This window comes from Carassius carassius, chromosome 40, assembly GCF_963082965.1.
Source record: "Carassius carassius chromosome 40, fCarCar2.1, whole genome shotgun sequence".
Taxonomy (NCBI): Eukaryota; Metazoa; Chordata; class Actinopteri; order Cypriniformes; family Cyprinidae; genus Carassius; species Carassius carassius.
The window spans coordinates 3032590-3054100 of record NC_081794.1 but is presented as its reverse complement, the minus strand read 5'-3'; the positions used below and the strand labels follow the sequence as shown (position 1 = coordinate 3054100).

The 21511-nt window shown below is 38.7% G+C and overlaps 1 protein-coding gene across 1 annotated transcript in view; it reads right to left on the bottom strand.

Annotated features, from left to right (window-relative positions):
* The window catches only part of dnah9 (dynein, axonemal, heavy chain 9), a 105773-nt gene that overhangs the window by 12823 nt on the left and 71439 nt on the right, over nt 1–21511 (bottom strand). The window contains exons 52-63 of the mRNA XM_059531710.1: nt 16751–16939; nt 16151–16386; nt 15938–16060; nt 13481–13685; nt 11629–11793; nt 10875–11015; nt 9765–9935; nt 9568–9690; nt 7429–7622; nt 6393–6541; nt 5893–6020; nt 833–1060 (exon numbers count right to left, since the gene is read on the bottom strand). Of these exons, the coding sequence (XP_059387693.1) occupies nt 833–1060; nt 5893–6020; nt 6393–6541; nt 7429–7622; nt 9568–9690; nt 9765–9935; nt 10875–11015; nt 11629–11793; nt 13481–13685; nt 15938–16060; nt 16151–16386; nt 16751–16939 (2052 nt within the window). The remainder of the gene's footprint in view (nt 1–832; nt 1061–5892; nt 6021–6392; nt 6542–7428; nt 7623–9567; nt 9691–9764; nt 9936–10874; nt 11016–11628; nt 11794–13480; nt 13686–15937; nt 16061–16150; nt 16387–16750; nt 16940–21511) is intronic.

Genomic DNA, 21511 nt, shown 5'->3' with positions numbered 1-21511 from the left:
AACATAGTAAATTCATCGGTAAAACAGTCCATGTGACATCAGTTTTGTGATGCTATGAGAAAACCTTTTTTTTTTGCACAAAGAAAACAAAAATAACACAATTTATTCAAACATTCTTCTCCCCCAAGTTACGTCTTCCACAATTTTTTAAAGTACCCAAGAACGTATTGGATGTAATCACCATTGTTTACGTTCAGGGGAAAGTGCGCACATGAACGTAATCTGCGTTGTTTACGCTTAGGGGAAAGCATGCATTTTAATACTTTCTAAAATGCCAGAAGACGTAATTCTGGGGAGAAGAATTGTTGAGTAAATCATCGCAAAACTGAAGTTGAGCAACTGATGTCTCATGGACTGCTTTACCGATGAATTTACTATGTTTCTGGACCTAGGAACATTTCAGTTGCGTTGCTGTCCATGGAGGGTCAGATAGCTCTTAGATTTCATCAAAAATATCTTAATTTGTGTACTGAAGATGAACTAAAGTCTTACGGGTTTGGAGCGACATGGGGGTGAGTAATTAATCACAGAATTTTCATTTTGGGGTGAACTAAGCCTTTAAGGTGGCTGGTTGGTGTGTGTCAGTGAATTACTAAAGTTACAACTTTTTTGAGCTAATATTGTGCAAAGTAACCTTTTGTGGAACAGAAAACAATAGGTTTGTAGCGGTATGTGACTGTACTTATACTGTATGTACTTCAGCTCTGTCAGTGCAGTATGCAACCAATAACATAATTAAGAACATATTTGTCCAAAGCAGCTTCCTATAGGACCGTGGAGTAGCTGCATTGTAAGTTATTGGAGCGGTGTGAACATGTACAGGTCGCTCTACCTGGTTGAAGTTGTCCAGGGCTTTGTGAAGGTTGGCATGCATGCCCATGGGTGGCTCATTGGTGATCTTGATGGAGTTCTCCAGGATGCCCTGTGGGATGATGTGGCCATCGGGTGAGGAGGACGGCTCTGCACTAATGAACACCCTAAAGCTCTGGTGGCTTCCCTCTGCATGCTGCTCCAGCTTCTTCTCCAGCATTCCCAGCCATTTAGCCACCAAGTGGATATTCTAGTTTATAAAAAAACAGTTAACAAGAAGTTGCAATTTATACAACGAGCACTTCCCTGATGCATTATCGTGCTGTATGCTGTTATTTGTCAGTATGGCTTTTGTAAATGGGATGTAAAAATCCTGTAAAAATGTCTTACATGTCTTTTGTACTGTATTAAACTCTAAACTACAATGTTTTGCATTATGTTAAAAATCTAATGCATAAAAGAGAAACTGGTTACAAAAACAACTGTGCCATGAAAATAACAATAACTGATAATGCAGGAGCACAAACGATTACCTCCTTAATGCTGTTATCTGCCGAATATATCATTGCTCTGAATGAACTGTCACAGTGTTAAAATCACTATAACAGCGCTATTGATTCACAAAATGATTTAAATGAAAGAAAATAAACCTCTAAATTATATCAATATTGCAATTGGCTGGAAATGACTTGAAAGTACCAAGGATGAGCTGAAAGCCTCCTCAAAACAAAGTGCCACTTTAACTTTTAGCTTGTCAACACAATTAAAGGGTTTCTTTCTCCAGGGCACAGACAGACATAATGTCTCTCTGAGACGAAACAGAAGCTAAAAGCTTCAGAGCCATCTGCAGTTTTTACTATCCCAGGTGAGATTTGTGTTGTTGGCTGCGTTTGAAACTTAAAAATGCAGACAATTTCTCAGGAACATTGGATGTTTAAAAATGAAGACGCTTTCATGTTTTGTGGTTTATATAGGAGGAGATTTGATTATAACTGAAAACAATGGCATTCTGACGTTCACTCCAATTATAAAGTTTATCCTATAATTTGTAGTGAAAAAGGAGTATTAGAAAAATGCACAGCTGATGTGACTGTTCTTCACAGTGAGTCATAATTTCATTATTTCAATGGTTCTGTTCCCTTATACAGCATGTCTTTTGTAACTGGTCTTTCCTGCTGAATCTGCCCGTAAAGCCTGATAACGGCTGGCTGAATTCGGCATATTCCTTCCAGAAAAGCCATTAAAGTTAAACACTATCCTGGCAGCAGCTTTTCAAGTAATAGTCGTCCCTGAGCGAATTCACCTTGCTCTCCAGGTCTCTTCTCATTGTGTATCTAAAAGGGTACATTTCTAGCAGGAGGGGGACTCTGGTCACTGTAAGCCACTTGATTCCCAGGACTGAGGATTTTCTGCTCTAGTATTAGCGATTGATTGCCTCTCTACGGTGAGTGGATTTCTGCATTTCTGCTGGCCGGGACCCCGTGTGCTGCAATATAATTAACCTTCACTGGAGGGGAACTTTCCATTGACCCGCCGTCTCCCAGCCCGAGACTGAATTCATAAGTGGACTGAAACAGGAGATGAGACGACAGATGAAGATTGTGGATAGACCAAACGGAGATGGGAATCTATGGATCCATTGAATTAGACAATTAAATAGCGCGTTTCTGATCAGCCGGAGGATTTCGAGTAAAGATGTTCACATTCTGCTGCCGTTTCATCCCAGACGATACAAGTCATTGTGATTCTGCGCAGGAGCCTCATTCCGGTGCGTTCAATGATGCAGCACGTTTATCTAGATACATCTGAACATCTGAATTCTTCTGAAACCTTGTTTTCTTGACATATTGATCACGATTGTGTTTTTAATCAAACCGCGTCCATTTTGCCAATTTGTACATTTGGGTGGCTGTTGGACGGCGTCCAGACTAATATGTGTAATGAGCAGCAGTGGCCGAGCGGACGCTGCCTTCACAGTGACATTGGGATGAAATGTTGGCGCTCTAATGGACTCATTAGTGGAGTGCGGCTGTTTGCCTCCGTGGGCCGGCGGCGTGAGTGTGGGGCATTTCTCTCTCCCAGCACAGCACAACAGGTCATTAATCAGCCGGGAGGCACACGCTGGCCAGACATTTGCTTTGCCAGTTAAGTGCTAATGCACAAGCAGCATTCTTCATCTGAGACACGCTATCTTCATACTGCTCTGGTTTAAACATGTAGGGGGAAAGCACACGATGATACACTAAAGAATGATGCACATCAGGAAACTGCTGAATGCAATGATTGAGGAATGCTGCAGGTACATTACTGTAACTGTACAGCATCACTCCACCATTGCCATCCAGGCCAGTGTTATTTTACAATAAATGAGATGCTATTATAGTTTTCATGAAAAACGTTCAATATAGTTTTTATGTCTGCACTTTGCTTTTCATATTCATTTTAAAGATTTAGAACCAGAATCATTTTAGAATCAGACTTATTAACATCTATGCTTACACATACACAAGGAATCTGTCTTGAGCTTCCAGTGCACAGAATTAGACTATAGACTTAGAATGACAACAATTAAAGGTCCCCTTCTTCGTGATCCCATGTTTTAAACTTTAGTTAGTGTGTAATGTTGTTGTTAGAGTATAAATGATATCTGTAAAATTCTAAAGCTAAAAGTTCAATGCCAAGCGAGATATTTTATTTAACATAATTCGCCTACAAAAAACGACCCGTTTGGACTACATCCCTCTAGTTCCTGCAGTAATGACGTCACTAAAACTGTTTTTTGACTAACCTCCGCCCACATGAATTCACAAAAAGGGGGCGTAGTCTTGTTGCGCTCTGACAGAGAAGAAGGAAGAGCTGCGTTTGTGTTTGCCATGTCGTTGAAACGCTGTTATTTTCATCTTGGAGTCCAATCATCTTTGTTTTTCTGCTTCCCAGGGACACTGTACTTGGAGATTAATGGTTACAATTTATGTTTAACTCGGTTCCTGAAAATTATAATCCACATGTAAAACTATGTGCAGCACATTTAGCTGAGGACAACTTCCTCAATCTCAATCAGTTTAATGCCGGATTTGCAAAAAGATTATTCTTGAAAGATGGAGCAGTTCCCTCTTTGTCCGGAGAAGGCGTTGTTTATGGACCACAACCGGTAAGTGTGTTTTATTATTTAAGTTGGTGCGTTTAACAGTTTCTGTAACTTATTACACAAAGGGCAACGCTGTTTAGCTTTGTTAACTAGATGTTAGGGCTGTGCAAAAAAACGAATCCGATTTTCATGCGCATCTCGTCAGTAAAAACGCTCCTGTGATTATAAGTACATCTCCAGCACATGCTCCTGCCCACTTGCTTCTCAAAACTGGTCCAATCCAGGAGGTCAGCCTGCTCTAAGCTGGTGTCGAATCACAACACAGGAACCGCTGGCCCAATCAGAACTCGTTACGTATTTCTGAAGGAGGGACTTTATAGAACAAGGAAGTCATCAGCCCGTTTTTATGACAGTGAAAACAGCGGTATACAGATAGGTGAATTGTGTGAAAAATACTGTGTTTTTTTACACGCGAAACATGAACACGTTATATTGCACACTGTAAACACAATCAAAGCTTCAAAAAAGCGTGAAACACGGGACCTTTAAGACAAATGTAATAAGATAAATAAATAAATGAATAATTTGTGAGATTTACTGCTCATTCAGTCCTGCTAGATAATGATAAATTAATTTTTCTTGCTGTCCTCAAAGGAGGATAGAACTCAATGCTCAGCTCATGCTCGGAATTAAAATCCCTCCTATTTTTTGGGTATTTGATGGAGAAATGAAGGACATAGATGGATTCTGGAAGAATTGTTGCTGGAACAGTGCAATGGCTGCTGCTCAAATGTGACCCTGGACCACAAAACCAGTCATCATTTTTTGAATTGTTATTTATACACCATCTGAAAGCTGAATAAATAAGCTTTCCACTGGTGTATGATTTTGACAATATTTGGCCGAGATACAACTATTTGAAAATCTGAAAGAATCTTCTCAAAAATATAGAGAAAAATGTCTTTAAAGTCGTCCAAATTAAGTTCTTAGCTAGGGCTGGGTGATATATCTAACGATATGATACCTAGTCAGTAAATCCGATTCCATGATTAGCGCTAAATCACCATCACCTGCTTTCCAATGGAGTGGCATTTAATAGACAGAGCCGTAGATCACTGACAAGCTATGCAATATCACGTTCATTATCACAGATGAATCGCCTTCGATAATGAACGCGATATTGCGTAGCTTGTCAGTGAACTACGCCTCCAATGTACAAAGACACAAAATGACCGGTCTGTGCAAGAAACTGAACAGTATTTATATTGTATTTTACCTCTGATTCATGCAACATCCGAACTCTCCTGGGCGCGTCCTAGTATGCGTGTTGATCGTTTTGTGTCTTTACACATCAATGTATCGTCACGAGCCAAAGGGCTTAATTTGGTTTTGTTTGTGTATGTTTTTGTTAGTTTTATTGTATGTTTTAGCTGTGATTCCCATCCACTTACATTATAAGACGATAGACTGCAACGGTTTGAGCTAAAAATCTCAGTTTGTGTTCTATTGAAGAAACAAAGTCCCCTACATCTCGGATGCCCTGTGGGTAAGCAGATAAACATAACATTTTCATTTTTGGGTGAACTATCCCTTTAAGACTGGTTTTGTGCTCCAGGGTCACATATACGACTGAATGATTAGGCTCCACCGAGCCTATGTTTGGAATTTCATATAAATAACAGACAAAAAAGAAAAATGGACATTATATGTAAAGATATATTGCTAAAGGAAAGTAAATAAAAGTTATGTTACTCTAAATAAATATAAATAATATAAATAGTGCACATTTTTATGGGACAGTGGCATTTATTAAGACATTTATTTTATTTCAAGTAATAAAAAAGTTTTTATGGTTCAAGTTTTCTGATCCAGACAGCTAAACTGACTCCAGACCTGTGGATCTGGTTATGATGATCTTCACGTGTTTAAGTAATGACCTGAGGAAGAACTGTGTGATTTGAAGTGGTTTCACTGCAGTTTGTTGTGTGGTCTACCTGTAAAATGACCCAGTGCCCCTCTTTGGCAGCCAGATCCAGAGCCTGTTCTGCCACCACCTCCTGCCCTTGGCCCAGCGAAACGTTGTGGAAATTTCTGTTGTCGAACGTATATCCCAGTTTTCTTCCTGAAGGATGTTATTTAAAGACAAAACAGACAGTCAGATCTGTTGTCTGTGGTCAGTAATTGTCTGCTGTGTGATTAGTTGTATTTAACCGGATCCCTCACACTCAGTCATTCATGGAGAAACAGAGCAAGACTATCAATAAACCTTTGTGGAAAAGTCTGGACACTGTATTTAGCCTGCTTACACCAACACATTAAGTTTAGTTTAAGACACAAATAGACAGACTGTATTGGTCTAGATTGCAGGTATCTGCTGATCTTTCCAGGCTCATTCTGAAAATGCCAAAATGACACCTTAGCTTTAAAATCACAGGCGATTACTGCAGCATTTTGGTAAAATGATGTAAATGGTTGAGATCACATGCATCTGTACCGTGTTTCTCCACATCCTTCAGCGGGTCGACTCCAGGGGACAGGATGAAGAACATGGGTGTGGCGGGTCCAGACTCCTCATATGACACGGCAAAGTCCAGCGAGCGGCCCATCACGTACTTGCTGCCCAGCTTCTCCTCCACGAAATCTCTGGAGGGTGTAAGAATCGCATTTGGCTTTTTCAAACTGAAGAACTCGTTATGATCATACTGTAATTGGGGAAGTCGTAGCCTAATGGTTAGAGAGTCGGACTCCCAATCGAAAGGTTGTGAGTTCGAGTCCCGGGCCGGCAGGAATTGTGGGTGGGGGGAGTGCATGTACAGTTCTCTCTCCACCTTCAATACCACGACTTAGGTGCCCTTGAGCAAGGCATCGAACCCCCAACTGCTCCCCGGGCGCCGCAGCATAAATGGCTGCCCACTGCTCCGGGTGTGTGCTCACAGTGTGTGTGTGTGTGTTCACTGCTCTGTGTGTGTGCATTTCGGATGGGTTAAATGCAGAGCACAAATTCTGAGTATGGGTCACCATACTTGGCTGAATGTCACTTCACTTCACTTCACTTCACTTTAATAACGACGCACTTCTGAATCATAATAAAGAGCACAAAGTCAGCACACAGGGCATCTGTGGAAACTGATTGTTTTAGACACTGGCCTGTGCTGTCTTATTATATTAACACTGCCTGTGTCTCCCTAAAGGTCAAGCATCATGGACTGTAGAAACACACAACTACTAAATCTATAAAGCAGGAATGAGCGAATATAATGTAGAAAAAATAATACTATCTGTTGTCTAGGCTGTCAGAAGATTCTGAGACAGATTCAATTGAACAAATCTGATTAATGAATAAATTACTCTTATTGATTTGAATGAGTTGGTTCATCCAATCACCATCTGAGTCTTTACTTAAGGTTTTCAGTTAATGAAGTAAATGTTTTGTATGAATGCCGCTGAGCAAACCACAGATTCACAGACTCCTGGGAAAACATGTCTGCAGACAATGAGGTATGATGCTTGAGGATGGACTGAGATCTGACCTGACGGCGTAGGTCATTCTGTCGGGCCGTAGCGCTCTCATCATGCACAGCCTCTGCAGCGACGTCTTGTTCTTCCACTCCTGAGGGAACTTCTCTTTCTCCGGACACTCGGACTCTGAAAACTTCTTCCAGCGTTTAGCCGATCCTTCAATGTCACGGTCTAGGTTATGAAACTCCTCCATCGTACTGAGAGCCTGGAACAACATCACCATAAAATAAGCACATTTTATAATTAATAAAAATAAAATACTGATTCACGATACCACACAAAACCAGCGGAAGTGAAAAAAGATTCACTTAAGGACTTCAGATCATGTGAAATAATCCACATACATGTCCACATACATCCCCTCGTCTCAGAATTAATATAAAAGCTGCATAAAGCTGCAATAATTACAAAATAATTTAGAGTTTAGCATGTCACATTGCAGGACTGTATCTGATGTCTCAGCTAAGCGTTTCATCAATAATACAAGTATGACTCATTTAGTATGCATTATTTTGCATGTTGCTGGTTGGACGCTGTGCAGTCTTATCAAACGTTATAATGAAAGACATGTACAGAATAAAGAGCTCAGATACAACATTGTCAAAGCGCTAATCAAATCGAACTACAAAGTAAAGTGTCTTTATGGCACAAACTGCTGAGTAAACATGAACGTGTTTCTTCACAACGCAGACTCCCAGAAGCGCTTCGGCAGCAGAACAGAGGATTTCCTATTGCGCACTTATATTCATCTCCTCTCGGAAGAACAACGCTGTGACATAAGCCTTTCTTTCATACAGACTCTCAGCTCGACCTGAAGGTGCCGAAAGCGGCGGGAGAATGATGATGACTCATAATCCCAGAAAGCCTTGCTTATGGGAAACACTATATCTTAACGGCAGATTTGAGCACATTATGGACTTTTAAATGAGATCAGATTTATATTCCCATCGCTGACGATGTGCTGGAGAACAGCAGGAAACCTCCTGAAGATTCGCACTGAAGGTCAAGATTTCAAGACAGAATAGAAGCGACAGGAACTGCTAGATGTACAGTAGTGCACTTAAACAAGTGATGGCTTTCTGTATAATTCCTATTGGTAACACTTTAGTATAGGGTCCAATTCACACTAATAAGTAGTTGCTTATTAGCATGTCTATTATTAACATATTGGCTGTTTATTAGTGCTTATAAAGTACATATAATGCATGACATCCATAATCCTACCCAATACCCTAAACTTAACAACTACCTTATAAACCATTAATAAGCAGCAAATAAGGAGTTAATTGAGGCAAAAGTCATAGTTAATGGTTAATTAATAGTGAGAATTGGACCCTAAAATAAAGTGTGACCTTACTATTAAATCCTTATAGCATCTACAATGAAGATATATACAAATTCTAATATTATAGGAAAAGTTCACCCCCAAAACAACAATATACAGGGTCACACTTTTCACTTTAGCCTTAATAAACTCATAATTTGTTGCTTGTTAAGAGTTAGTAATGTAGTTGTTAAGTTAAGTATAGCATAGGATTAAGGGATCTAAAATATGGTCATGCACAATACAGCATGAATATGTCCTTTACTGTATAATGAGTTAATAAACAGAATATGCTAGAAATAGGCAATGCATATAAGCAACTAGTTAATAGTGAGAATTGGTCCCTAAACTAAAGTGTTACCATATATGAATAACATTATTAACAATAACAGCTGTTGTTGTTATTAGTAGTAATAGTATTAAAGCTAATATTCTCTGTATATAGTTGAAGTATAAGAAATGAATAGTTTACCCAAAAATGAAACATTTGAGAAAGTTCTCATGTCCGAGCTTCTGTTTTTCATACCACGAATGTGGATCGTGATTTATTCAGCAACATAAAAGCATCTTGACGTCAGCTTACGCTAACAGCTTCCCTGACATTAAAGCTCATCTTGCTTTTGAGTTGATTTGGTGCATGTGTTTGAGCAGCCAAATCTGATGAGGACAGAGAGTTTGTTCAGTGATATGATGATGCTTCTGCTCCCTGCTGCCACATTTTTATCCTTTCATACAAATGAATAACAGAGAGACGGGAGCAAAGCAAATAAAATATCGACACAGACACTGACGGCCTTCATTAAAACTGTTACACTGAGTAACTCACTTTGATTCCTCCCCAGGAGTGGTTGGACAGGAAGTCGACGGGTGATGTCAAGCCCGGCTGCACCGGGTAGCGCAGCAGGAAGTCCAGCTCGCGGGGACTGATCTCTTTATTCATGAGCAGGACCTAAAGTGGTGATAAATGCATGTTTAAGAGAAGCCGGAGGAGCCGTGGCATATGTTGCGGAGCGGGAGGCTCACCTGGAAGGCCAGCTGGGCGGTGTAAGTGAGTTTGTCACACTCGAAGAGCCCGCGGGTGGTGTACTGGAACACCAACGACGTGATGCTGTCGATCAGATTTAAGACCCGTTGTTTCAAGGTCTCCTCCGGATCGGCTTTTAGTACGGCATTTTGAAACACAACGTTGAAGGCCTGGACGTGAGGAGCACACAAACACATGCATTACAGGAGAGAAAGAACTTGATTTAATACTCTTCTGCTTTTCTCTCATTCTCTGATGAGACACTTTTGTAACTAGTTCTGGGGAAAATCAAGATTTATCTGCATAAATTTGTACACAATGGAAAAGGCAATTATTTTTTGATAGCTGTAAATTGTATCTTGTCAGCATTATGACTAGAAACATAAGAAAACCAGCATACAAATTAGCTAAACATTCATAATCTATTCTCCAGTTATGTCTGCAAAGCTCTTCTTATGAATATTAAAATAAAGTGTTTCCTAAAGAATTCTGTGCTGCAGTTAGAGGGGAAAAATAATAAAAATAATAAAATTAAATAAAATTAAATAAGAAAAATAAAATAAATTAAGAAAAAATAAAATAAAATAAAATAAAATAAAGGTTATCCTTCTGGGTTTAAGTCTGATAATAATATACTGTAGGTATTGATACTGTAACTTGCATCTCAATACGTGGCTCACATATATAGATACTTTGTGATTCTTATTGAACGATTCATTAAATGAACAGATGCTGGAAGCAGCGTGTCAGCTTTAGCTTGCAACCAGTTTTGACGTGTTGCCTATTTATTATTTTTGTATTATTACATGGTACACAGTCTAAATCTCATCACATTCAGTTCGGATCAAATGATAGCGTAATATAAAACATAATAAAGTATAATTAATGTAGCCATAGTGATTCCTGTGTTATTAGCTAGTGAAGTAATACACTGAGAGTCTGTAGAACATTATATTAACTGCTGTAGTTCATCACGGCTAAATAGTTGTGTTAGCATGGGACAGACACAGCTTCATAAAAGCAGGAGAGAAACACAATAACTAAATCCCGGAGCACTGGGAAATAAACAACAGGCTTTTAAGAGCTGGTGCAGGTCAGGATGGAGCTACCTTGAGAGAGAACTGGTACATGGGATGGATTTTATTGAGGTCGTTCATGATGAAGTATAGGAGCGAACCGCGGGCCGCCGCCAGACGGTAGTGTTCCCGAGCGTCATTGATCTCAGCCTCCGTCACCTTAGCCTCTTTCACCTGGAGCACAGAAAACAAGATCAGGATCATTATTAATGTCTTAATATGTGTGTTAGTATGTATGTTAATATACTGCCGAGTTTAATCACTTTCATGACTAATAACTCAAATTAATATAAACAAATAGCCTGACAATGGATTTCAATAGCTATATATATATACATATATATATATGTATATATATATATATATATTATAAATATTATTATTATTATTATATAATTTTTATATAAATGGTTACTTTTATTTTCATTTTAATTTTATGGAAACTGTTGTGCTACTATCAAACTTTACATAATATGTATATTTATACAGTGTCTAAATGTGCAAAAAACAAACAACCAAACAAACTGAAATTATGACAGTAAAAGACTGAAAAAATGGTTAACTAGAAGTTCCTGATGCTATACAGTGAAAATGGTGTTTGACTGCATATTATAATGGTAAAAAGTGATTTTAGTCATTTGTTTAATTGAAAGTAAATGAAATATATATTGATTTGCAGATCTGTAAAACTTTAAATATACTGTATTTTTATAGCAAAACTCATTTATTTACTGAAAATCACTCATGGGAAGATGTTACTGTAGCTGAAAACCCAAGAAACCCACACCTTGACTTCAATCTCGGCAGCCGTTCGTTTGGTTATCTCCAGGTTCTCCACCAACTCGGTGTCTCCCAGGAAGTTACCGGACGCGGAGGAGAGTCGTGAGAGCAGGTTGTCCTCCAGAGTTTTCAAAGTGATTTTGAAGCCGTTCTGTTGCTTTGTGAGGTTCGACTACAAAGTAAAAGACAGAGAAAGACGTGTGTTGAAGGATGTGTGAAGATTCATGAAAACAAGAGCCAAGGGGCAAAGTCATGGACATGAGAGAGCATCTGAACAGCTGCAGAGATCAATGTATGCAGGAGGAATCAAGCTAGTCTTTGCACGGATTAACGGACATCAAAAACCACATCCGCCAGCGTGTGATGGGATTGTCAATGCTGATGGATCCATTTCCCACGTTTGGATAGAGAAACAAACACACACACACACACAAACACACACACACACACTCTCGCTGATGATCTCAAATCAGAGAGCCGTCATCACTGAACTGTCAAGACAATACTCATTCCTGAAGAGGTCAATCTGCAAAAAAACTCAAGTATAATAACGTCGCTCCGTCAGTGACCACCAGAGCCTCTGTTAGACCTTTACAAATAACAGCGCTGGAGAAAAACAGCTGGGTTCAGAGACACGACCCCTCATCAGAGAGGACGAAAACAGGTATGTTCAGCTATCCCGTCCTAATGAGTCACTCATTAATGATTACATTTCCACTGGCATCTTGTGCGTCCAATTAACCCCGGACCTGCAAAACAAACAATTAACTAGCAGCCCCGGAAACTCGGTACGCTTACAATCTCAGCCGAGTAATTGTGCAACCCAAAGTGACGTTGGTCAGATGATTTCAGAGGAGTAGAGTGGTCCTGCTCATTAGACGAGACTGATGCAGCTCTCACCGATCACTGTGACATTTACTTCATCTAATGGCCTTGGCGGATGTGCAGATCTCACGCTGTAATAAGATAATAAAAAAAAAAACCTGCACAAGTTTGCCCAGCGCAATTATGTTGGTACTGCGTGATGTAAAACAAGCCAGGGATTAAAAACAAACCCTCTAAAAAACACATCTAAATAGGAAAGTGCATCCCTGCGGTGCGGTTGCATAAGATCTAATTATAAATTCAGCAAACACTGACCAGAGTATAACCAAACTCTTCGTCTCCCTGCACGTTAAAGCAGGTGCTGGGGGATTGTCACGCTTTTCTTGCAACTTCAATATTAATTAAGTTGATAAGAGAGTTCAGTAGCATTTCCCCATCTTTAGGATCTCAGCTATGAAACACTAATTAATCAAGCTTCATTAAGTAACATTTCAATTTTACAAATAAGCACATTCAAGTCCTGACAGCTATTAAAAAAACTTTTTTTTTTTTTTAATTTGTTCTCAAATGAAAGCTTCAGCATCTGACAGACATTTCAGAAAGAGGAAATTAAGTAAAACAAGACTTTTTTTTTTTTTTAAATGGGGAAGTTTAAGCCTTTGACCATTCCAGCTAAATACTTACAGTAATGCTATGCTAATGTACTAATATACATGTGCCTACATGTTGGTCATTAAAAAAAACTGCTCAGGGAAAGTGTGCTAATTATATACATGAAAATACAAAGATTAAAGCACCAATTACTCTTTAGTAAGCAAAGGTGAGTTGAGCTCGGGAGCCTCACGTACGCGTGCAGAACCGCTATGATTGACCGTCCTGTCCGTCAGAGCATGATGACTAATTATCTTTGAGTTCAGCCAATCTAGACCTCAGAAACTGATTAATCCAATTAATCTCCAAAACACCTGCCAAATACCATCTACTTAACCATCCCACAGTTAAGCGTGGAGAGAGTGATGTTCCTCAGAGAGTACCTTCAGCTCCTCCAGGTCTGGTCTCTCCATGCTGACCACGGCTGCCAGCAGCTGGTCCTCCAGCCCGTCCCGTGTCACCGTGAAGTTGACCAGCGTACACTGAGCCTGGAGCTCCGGCTGGTAGTGAGGGTTTGCCAGCTTGGTGTGAAGGATCAGACGGAAACTGGGGTTGTACTCGCACTCCTTATCCCCGATCTTTATGTAGCTGTAGCGGATTAGAAACCAGAATTCTTTCATTATTTTATGACACTTTATCTATTCGTGTGTTTAGATTTCAATTCCAATCTGTATCTTTAGAATTTTTTTTCTCTTACATACAGCAGACTTTACAGTTTTATTTCTGTCTATATTCTGAAGGTTTACTGATATATTATTAACTCTGATTGAAAATCAGGTGAAAATGTCTTTGTTTTCTGTCAGTTGACAGCATTTTCTGATTAAAAGAGAAAATGAAAATTCTGTCATTAATTACTCACCCTGTTGTTCCAAACCCATAAGACATTCGTTCATCTTCAGAAAACAAATTAAGATATTTTGGATGAAATCAGAGAGCTATCTGACCCTTCATAGACAGCAATGCAACTAAACTGTTCCCAGATCCAGAAAGGTAGTAAATACATCGGTAAATCAGTCCATGTGCCATCAGTGGCTCAACTTCAGTTTTGCATTGCTATGAGAATACTTTTTTTTGCTCAAAGGAAACAAAAATAACATAATATGCTAAACCATTCTTCTCCCACAAATTACATCTTCCGCCATTTTGGAGAGTACTCAGGATATGTATTCGGTTGTTAAGTGATGACGTAAGAAACGCTGTTTCCGGGTCCAAGCCTCAACTTGCTTCACTTGAGAATACGACCTCAGCAGCCGTTTATGACCACTGTTTATTCATATTAATCATTTAAGCTAAACACTTTCACACTTACGGTGTACACTACAGTCTCCGTGCTCACAGCGTCCCAAACACAAATAATTTTTATATTTATTTATATATATTTATATTTTCATGGTCTGGCTATCTGGGACTTCGGTATGCAGTTAAAGGCTAGGATTATAACTTTTTCGGTAGTATTATAATCACATTGTTAGTGTATATTAGCAACTTTTGTTGTTTTCTTGTGGTATCTGATAGAGCGTTTGAACCCGGAAGCGGTGACACGTGACGTCAGACTTAACAAGCGTATTGGACGTAATCAGAGTTTTTTACATTCAGGTGAAAAGCATGCGCATGAACGTAACTGCGTAATAAGCATTGTTTACGCTTAGGGGAAAGCGTGCTTATGCATTGTAATACTCTCTAAAATGGCTGAAGACATAAATCGAGGGAGAAGAATGTTTGAGTAAATTGTGTTATTTTTGTTTTCTTTGCGCAAAATTCTTGAAGTATCACAAAACTGAAGTTGAGCAACCGATGTCACATGGACTGTTTTACCGATGTATTTACTACATTTTACTACATGTTTCGAACAACATGAGGGTGAGTAATTAATTACATAATTTTCATTTTGGGGTGAACTAACCCTTCAAATATCTAATTTGCATGGTGTTTGAACTGAAATGTGTGTTGGCAGTGTGTGTACACATCCACCCTATAATGATAAAAATCCATCCAGTGCTTCTTTAAATTCCCCAATAATAATGATTACTTTCTCAGATCAGGCTGTTTTGAGATTCTTGGCAGAGTGACGTAGTTCTGCACAGGCCCCTCCTACGATTGTTGATTGACACAGCCGTCTTACTGTACCGTAGACCAGCCCTGAATGAGCTGTACACAATACAACATTGTTTCAGCGCTGGAGCAGATGTAGACAAGAACATCTTGAGGTGTTTTGTTGTTGTATGAATAATGAACATAGCAGTTGTCATTTACTCACGACATCTGAGCCACTGAAGACGCAGTGGATTACGTTTTTGATGGTAATGCACTCCCCGATCTACCTAAATGTGTTTAGGTTCATGCGAATCATTCGTGATCCAGTTTCACCTACAGATAAAGTGAGTATACTTTTTTTATGACTTTGAAAAATCGCCTTTCCTTATAATGTGCTGGTTAGCAAATTCCGCAGCTAAATGCGGCTAAAGTTTACAGTCTCATGAGAGGGGGGAAGAGAGGGGCGGGGTGAGCAGAGCTCGTTACCATTTAAAGAGGAATGCACTGAAATGGCTTGCTGTGAACAGAGCTGTTTTTGACAGGGTAAAAAGGGTGTTGTTTTACACAAACATACTTTGGTTCAAATTTCTCAATGGTAGACTTTTCATTAAGACCTTAAAGAATCATATCAATTTGCGGAAAATGGACATCCGATGAGCCCTTTAATGTACTGTGATTTATCAGCAAGGTTAATATAATTCACCTGTGGTGTTTTGCTATAAAATATGTTTGAAGAGGCTTGGGTCACATTTTACCACCATATATAATGTCAAACATGACTAATAACTATATTATAATGCTCTCACCGTCCTTTCTTTATGGTTTCACGTCCGAGTAGCGGACCGAGCACTGGATCCACCGCCTCCTCCAAATTCTCAATGAGGACGACTTCTCCAACAGATAACGCTCTCTCAATGGAGTCCAGATATCTGCATTAGCACACACACACACACATACGCATCAGTAACGAATCAAGATAAGCAGATATGGTGTGTATGCAGACATAATGTGTGTTCTACCCTCTCTGTCCAATCCTGATGATTCGCAGCTCTTCTCCATATTTGTTTTTGATCCATTTGATCCCCTGCAGCTGTGGATCCACCATGAGCGGCCATCGTTCGCAGCTGGTGAGGATGGTGGCGTTTTCAGTCGACATTCGGTCCGCCGGCAGACCCTCGTTCTGCCAGGTTGCGATGTCAGCGTCATCCGTCAGCATGGTCAGTGGATCCAGACCCGGAGTCACCGGGATCGGCACCTGCAAGAACAGCACTCATCGACTGAACCCTCACAAATCACAAATGACACAGATTAACAGAGGAATCAACTACGCTGTTGAAAATAAAAACATATTATTACATATTAAAGCATGTCAGCTGGTTATAAACTTGTCCTGAGCAGGGGCTGGTTGTTTAGGACCAGGACATGACCAGCTTAAACCAGCTCATAACCAGCTGCCATGCTTCAAAACATACTAACAAGAATATGCCGGGTTTTTCAACAGGCTATGCTTTAGATTTCAGGTGAAAGCCACACTGGCCTTAATCAAACACATGATCTCTTACTCTGTCAACCTTAAACATCTTAAAATCTCAGTTTTTAGCATTGCTGGTGGGACAGACCTTGAGCTGGCTCAGGTACGGCCTCCAGCTGTTGTCCATCAGCTCCAGGCGGTAACGTTTGGTGAAATAGCCCAGATAGGAGATGAAGGCAGTGATGAGAAGCACGTCTCCACAGAGAGTGCTCTCCTGATGCCTGAAGCTCTTCACCGCCTCTGCCCAGCGCACGTTCTCCGATGCCAGACCTCCAACCTGAATACACACAACTCTATGAGTCTGACAATATCATTCAAAACACTCACAAAAACAAGTTCTAAGTAAAGAAATAAATATATATTATATTAAAGTAAACGACGTGTTCACAAAAGCAAGAGCTGTTTCTCTTTTTGCTGGAAACTCAGAATCACAGAAATTCTAACAAGCATATATGTCTGGAAAGAGTTTCGTCACTCTGGCACAATGCTGACATGATCACCATCGAGTGCTACAGTTGGTTCTGGAAGCAGAACTCCATTCATCTTGTCCATAGAGAAATAGATTTTTAACAAAAACTGATAAAACTTTAAAAACGGATATGTTGTGGGCTTTGAGGTCATTAATCAATTGCATATGCTTTTGTTGAATCCATCAGTTCGCATTAATTCAACTTTCTCATGAAACCCCTTGTTTCAGCACTGGTTAGTTCTCACCACAGTTTTAAAAAATGCTAAAAAAGTGGGAAGAGGCGAGACAGAAAACACACACAGCTTCGCGTTTCATTTCGCTCTCATCACAAATACTGTAAATGCACGGCCATTTGCACTTGGCATCATTTATCTTCTTATAGGATAAGAATAAGAATGCAGTCTCATGAATAATTTATCAATGCACTATAGTCCATTGCTACGTCACAAATTGTGATGTCAACACAATGTAGATTTTAAACCCAGAAGATGAAAATAGTGCAAAAAAAGCTTAAAATTAACCAGTTTTCTCCAACAGTTAAAATTATTGGATGCTAACATTGTCTTCTATGCTGTGCAACACAAACACCTTTGCTAAAATCTAGTCTGGGGTTTCATGACCCTATACAAATAAAATCTAGGTTAATAGAGGAATTCAGTGTGAAAAACTACATTCCATTGTGAAATTTTGTAAAGGTTTACATTGCGAAAATTACACCAATCAGAAAGTAGCAGCAAGCAAAATGAGATATTTAGCTCCACCCACTTCCATAAATGACAAATTGAATTGGTTCCATTCGCTCTCAAAATATTAAAATATTTCTTCATATTTAGCAAAAACTTCAAATGTATAGTACAATTTTTATTTGATATCATTTGCATATTATGTAATTTGCAATGCTTTATGGGATTGTAGCTCACATTTGTCTGTTTGTCTGATTTTCCTGCTTCAGAACACTTTTTTCTGCTTCAAATCAAAGTCTGTACTGTTGTGATCCTCCTCATAGCTGGGTGGATTGATTCACATCTTACAAGCTTTAACCAAGACTTGCGAATGCAAAACAAACGTGAAAAATTAAAAGTAAAAAGTAGCTCATTTAAAATTTACTCAGAGTAAAAATTACTTAGTTACATTTTAACAGTGGGAGGGAGTCAAAAATGGGACAGGCCAAGGTTGTCAAACTCAGTTCCTGCAGGGCCACAGTACTGCACAGTTTAGATTTAACCCTAGTTAAACACACCTGATCCAGCTAATCTAATCATTTAGGTTTTTTTGAAAACTACATGATATGTGTGCTGGAGCAGGGTTAGAACTAATCTATGGCTATGACCCTCCAGGAACTGAGTTTGACACCCCTGGGATAGGCCTATTAATCTCAAACTAGTAGTTTTTAATTAAAGGAATCAGTTATTAAGAATAATAAAACATTTGGGCTGTTATCTGGCAAATCAGTATCAACAAACTCATCTTTTAATGCAGAGGAAATGCAAAAGCTTCATCGGACGTGGCATTTAGATGTATTACACTGTTTAGTGCAGGACAAGAATGCATTTAACCTGCAGTTACAAATGCATGAATAATGTTTTGATATGCCAGACATAAAATGTTGAATACTCATTTGAAATGATAAAAACTTAATTCTACAAAAAAAAATCAAAAGATACTTTAAATGTGAAATTAAAATGGCCAGTATGTGTCAGCAAGTCACTGTTAATAAGTGAGTCATTGCGATTGAACCAAATCATTTAAACGGTTGATTCATTCAGAAACGAAACACTGTCATGTTGCTCAGAGATGCAAAATTTTGCTTTGGTGGCTGTGTTTGGAATAAATTTTTGTTGTAGAAATAGAGCAAAAACCGGCAATATGGTGTCTAAAACGCAAGTCTCTTAGTTTACTGTCCTGTTGTAAAAAAAAAAATATATATATATATATATATATATATATAAATATATATATATATATATATATATATATATATATATATATATATATATATATATATATATATCAGTGGCGGCTGCTGGTCTTTCAAAGAGGGGAAGCTCATTTTCGGTCTACATTATAACCCTCTGATGGTCTTCATTTGTAGTGACACTCGGGGTCTTTTTGACCCCAGACAATAACATTTCATTTTGTAATAGTAAAATATTTAAATTTTTTCAAATATAATTTTACTCTGTTCATTTAGGTTTTTACTAAACTTTGAACAGTTTTTGGAGGATTTAAATCTTTTAAATTTTTATAAATAAATAAATATTTATTTAAATAGGCTTTTTTTTTTTACAAAAAAAGAAAAAAGCATTTCAGGTAAAAATCACTTCATAAAAGACCCAGATTTCTAACTTTCATACATGGGGATACCATGGATAATTTTATAAGGTTTAATGTAAGATTTTTGCCCATTTTGGGGGAAAATCAGCTTAAAAATTTTAATAAATCACTTTAACCACTAGATGGCTATAGTGTGTGTGTGTGTGTGTGTGTGTGTGCGCGCACATTTTAAATCTGTCTTAGTTACCAATTCAATTTTGTGGTGGTTCTGCATTTTACAAATATCAAGAAATATTGCAGCAGTTTGTCTTTCGAATACACAATCAGCGATCATGGGACTGAGCGTGAAACAGCTTCACCGACTTCTTATAGTGCAGACCGCTGTCAGTCAAAAGGAGATCGACAGATCCTCCAATCATCACGCGGAAGCCCAGTCCTCATTCACCTCCAGAGACGCTGAGCGTCCGTGGGCGGGACATAATCGCAGCATTTATCCAATGACCGTCTAGCTTCGGAGCACTGAAAAAAACTGTTCAAAGCAGCCCCGTCGAAGTCAATGGACGCTCGGCTTCAACAGGGAAATGCAGTGTGACGCTACGGGAATGTATGAGAAGAAAATCGAGTCAGCCGACATGTAGCTGATTAACACAATACATAATACACAATAGTACATATTTGACCGTTTTTTTGTTTTTTTTTTTTACATTAGAGGGGAAGCTGAGCTTCCCTTGCAGTCTTAAAGAAATCCCCACTGATCTATATATATATATATATATATATATATATATATATATATATATATGTGTGTGTGTGTGTGTGAGATTATGATTTTTAGAGGAAAAGACAGCATTCTTTGTGTGATTTTGATTCTAAATGATTTTGATTGATTTCATTCAAAATGCATTTCAACAGACTGAATCACACAGTGAAAGAACACTCTAAATGCGCGCGTACATCATTAAAACAACAATTATGATATTATCGCAGACGATATATATCGCACACTCCGCACCAGTCTTTTTGGCTAATTTGTGCAAAACCTCTTGCTAAAATGTCAAAGCATCATTTTAACCACCAATGCAATGACGCAATTATTTAGCTCACCTCTATATGCTTACGTGGGGTTGATGTCTTGTCGAGATTTTATAAACTGCTAGTTTGGTCTCCCTAGGCAAGCACAGCATACACAGCATAATAGAGTATAAATATGGGCAGGGGTTCACTTCATTTCCTTCGAGTTCAACTTCAGAATATGACGGGGTTTCGTTTTCAGCGGTGTCTGCACCACTAACGCCTGTTTTGTCCGTCTGCATCTTTCTTGTGATTTTAGCGCCAGTTTGCCCTCCTGCCCATTATTTACTGACATAGCTTCCAAGGAGCGATTTTTTTTTTACTCAGTAATTAATGTGTTTTAAAATGTAGCGAAGTACAATACTTCAAACAAAATATACTTAAGTAAAAGTAAAATTACAGATTAAAAAAAATACTTAAAAAAGTAGATGTACACAAAAAAGCTACTCAATTACAGTAACGCGAGTAAATGTAATTCGTTACTTTCCACCTCTGGCAACAACCTATTTTGAAAAGCAGCATTATTTGCGTGATTGTGTCTGCAGCCCACAGTGTGGAAATGACGTACTTGACCTTTAATCAGAGGTGGAAAGAGTACAAAAATATTCTACTCAAGTAAAAGTACCATTACATTAATGAAATTTTACTTAAGTACAAGTAAAAGTACCAGTCTAAAAAATCAACTCAAGTAAAAGTAAAAAGTAGCTCATTTAAAATTTACTCAGAGTAAAAATTACTTAGTTACATTTTAACAGTGGGAGGGAGTCAAAAATGGGACAGGCCAAGGTTGTCAAACTCAGTTCCTGGAGGGCCACAGTACTGCACAGTTTAGATATAACCCTAATTAAACACACCTGATCCAGCTAATCTAATAATTTAGGTTTATTTGAAAACTACATGATATGTGTGCTGGAGCAGGGTTAGAACTAAACTCTGGAGGGCTACGGCCCTCCAGGAACTGAGTTTGACACCCCTGGGATAGGTCTATTAATCTCAAACTAGTTGTTTTTAATTAAAGGAATCAGTTATTTAGAA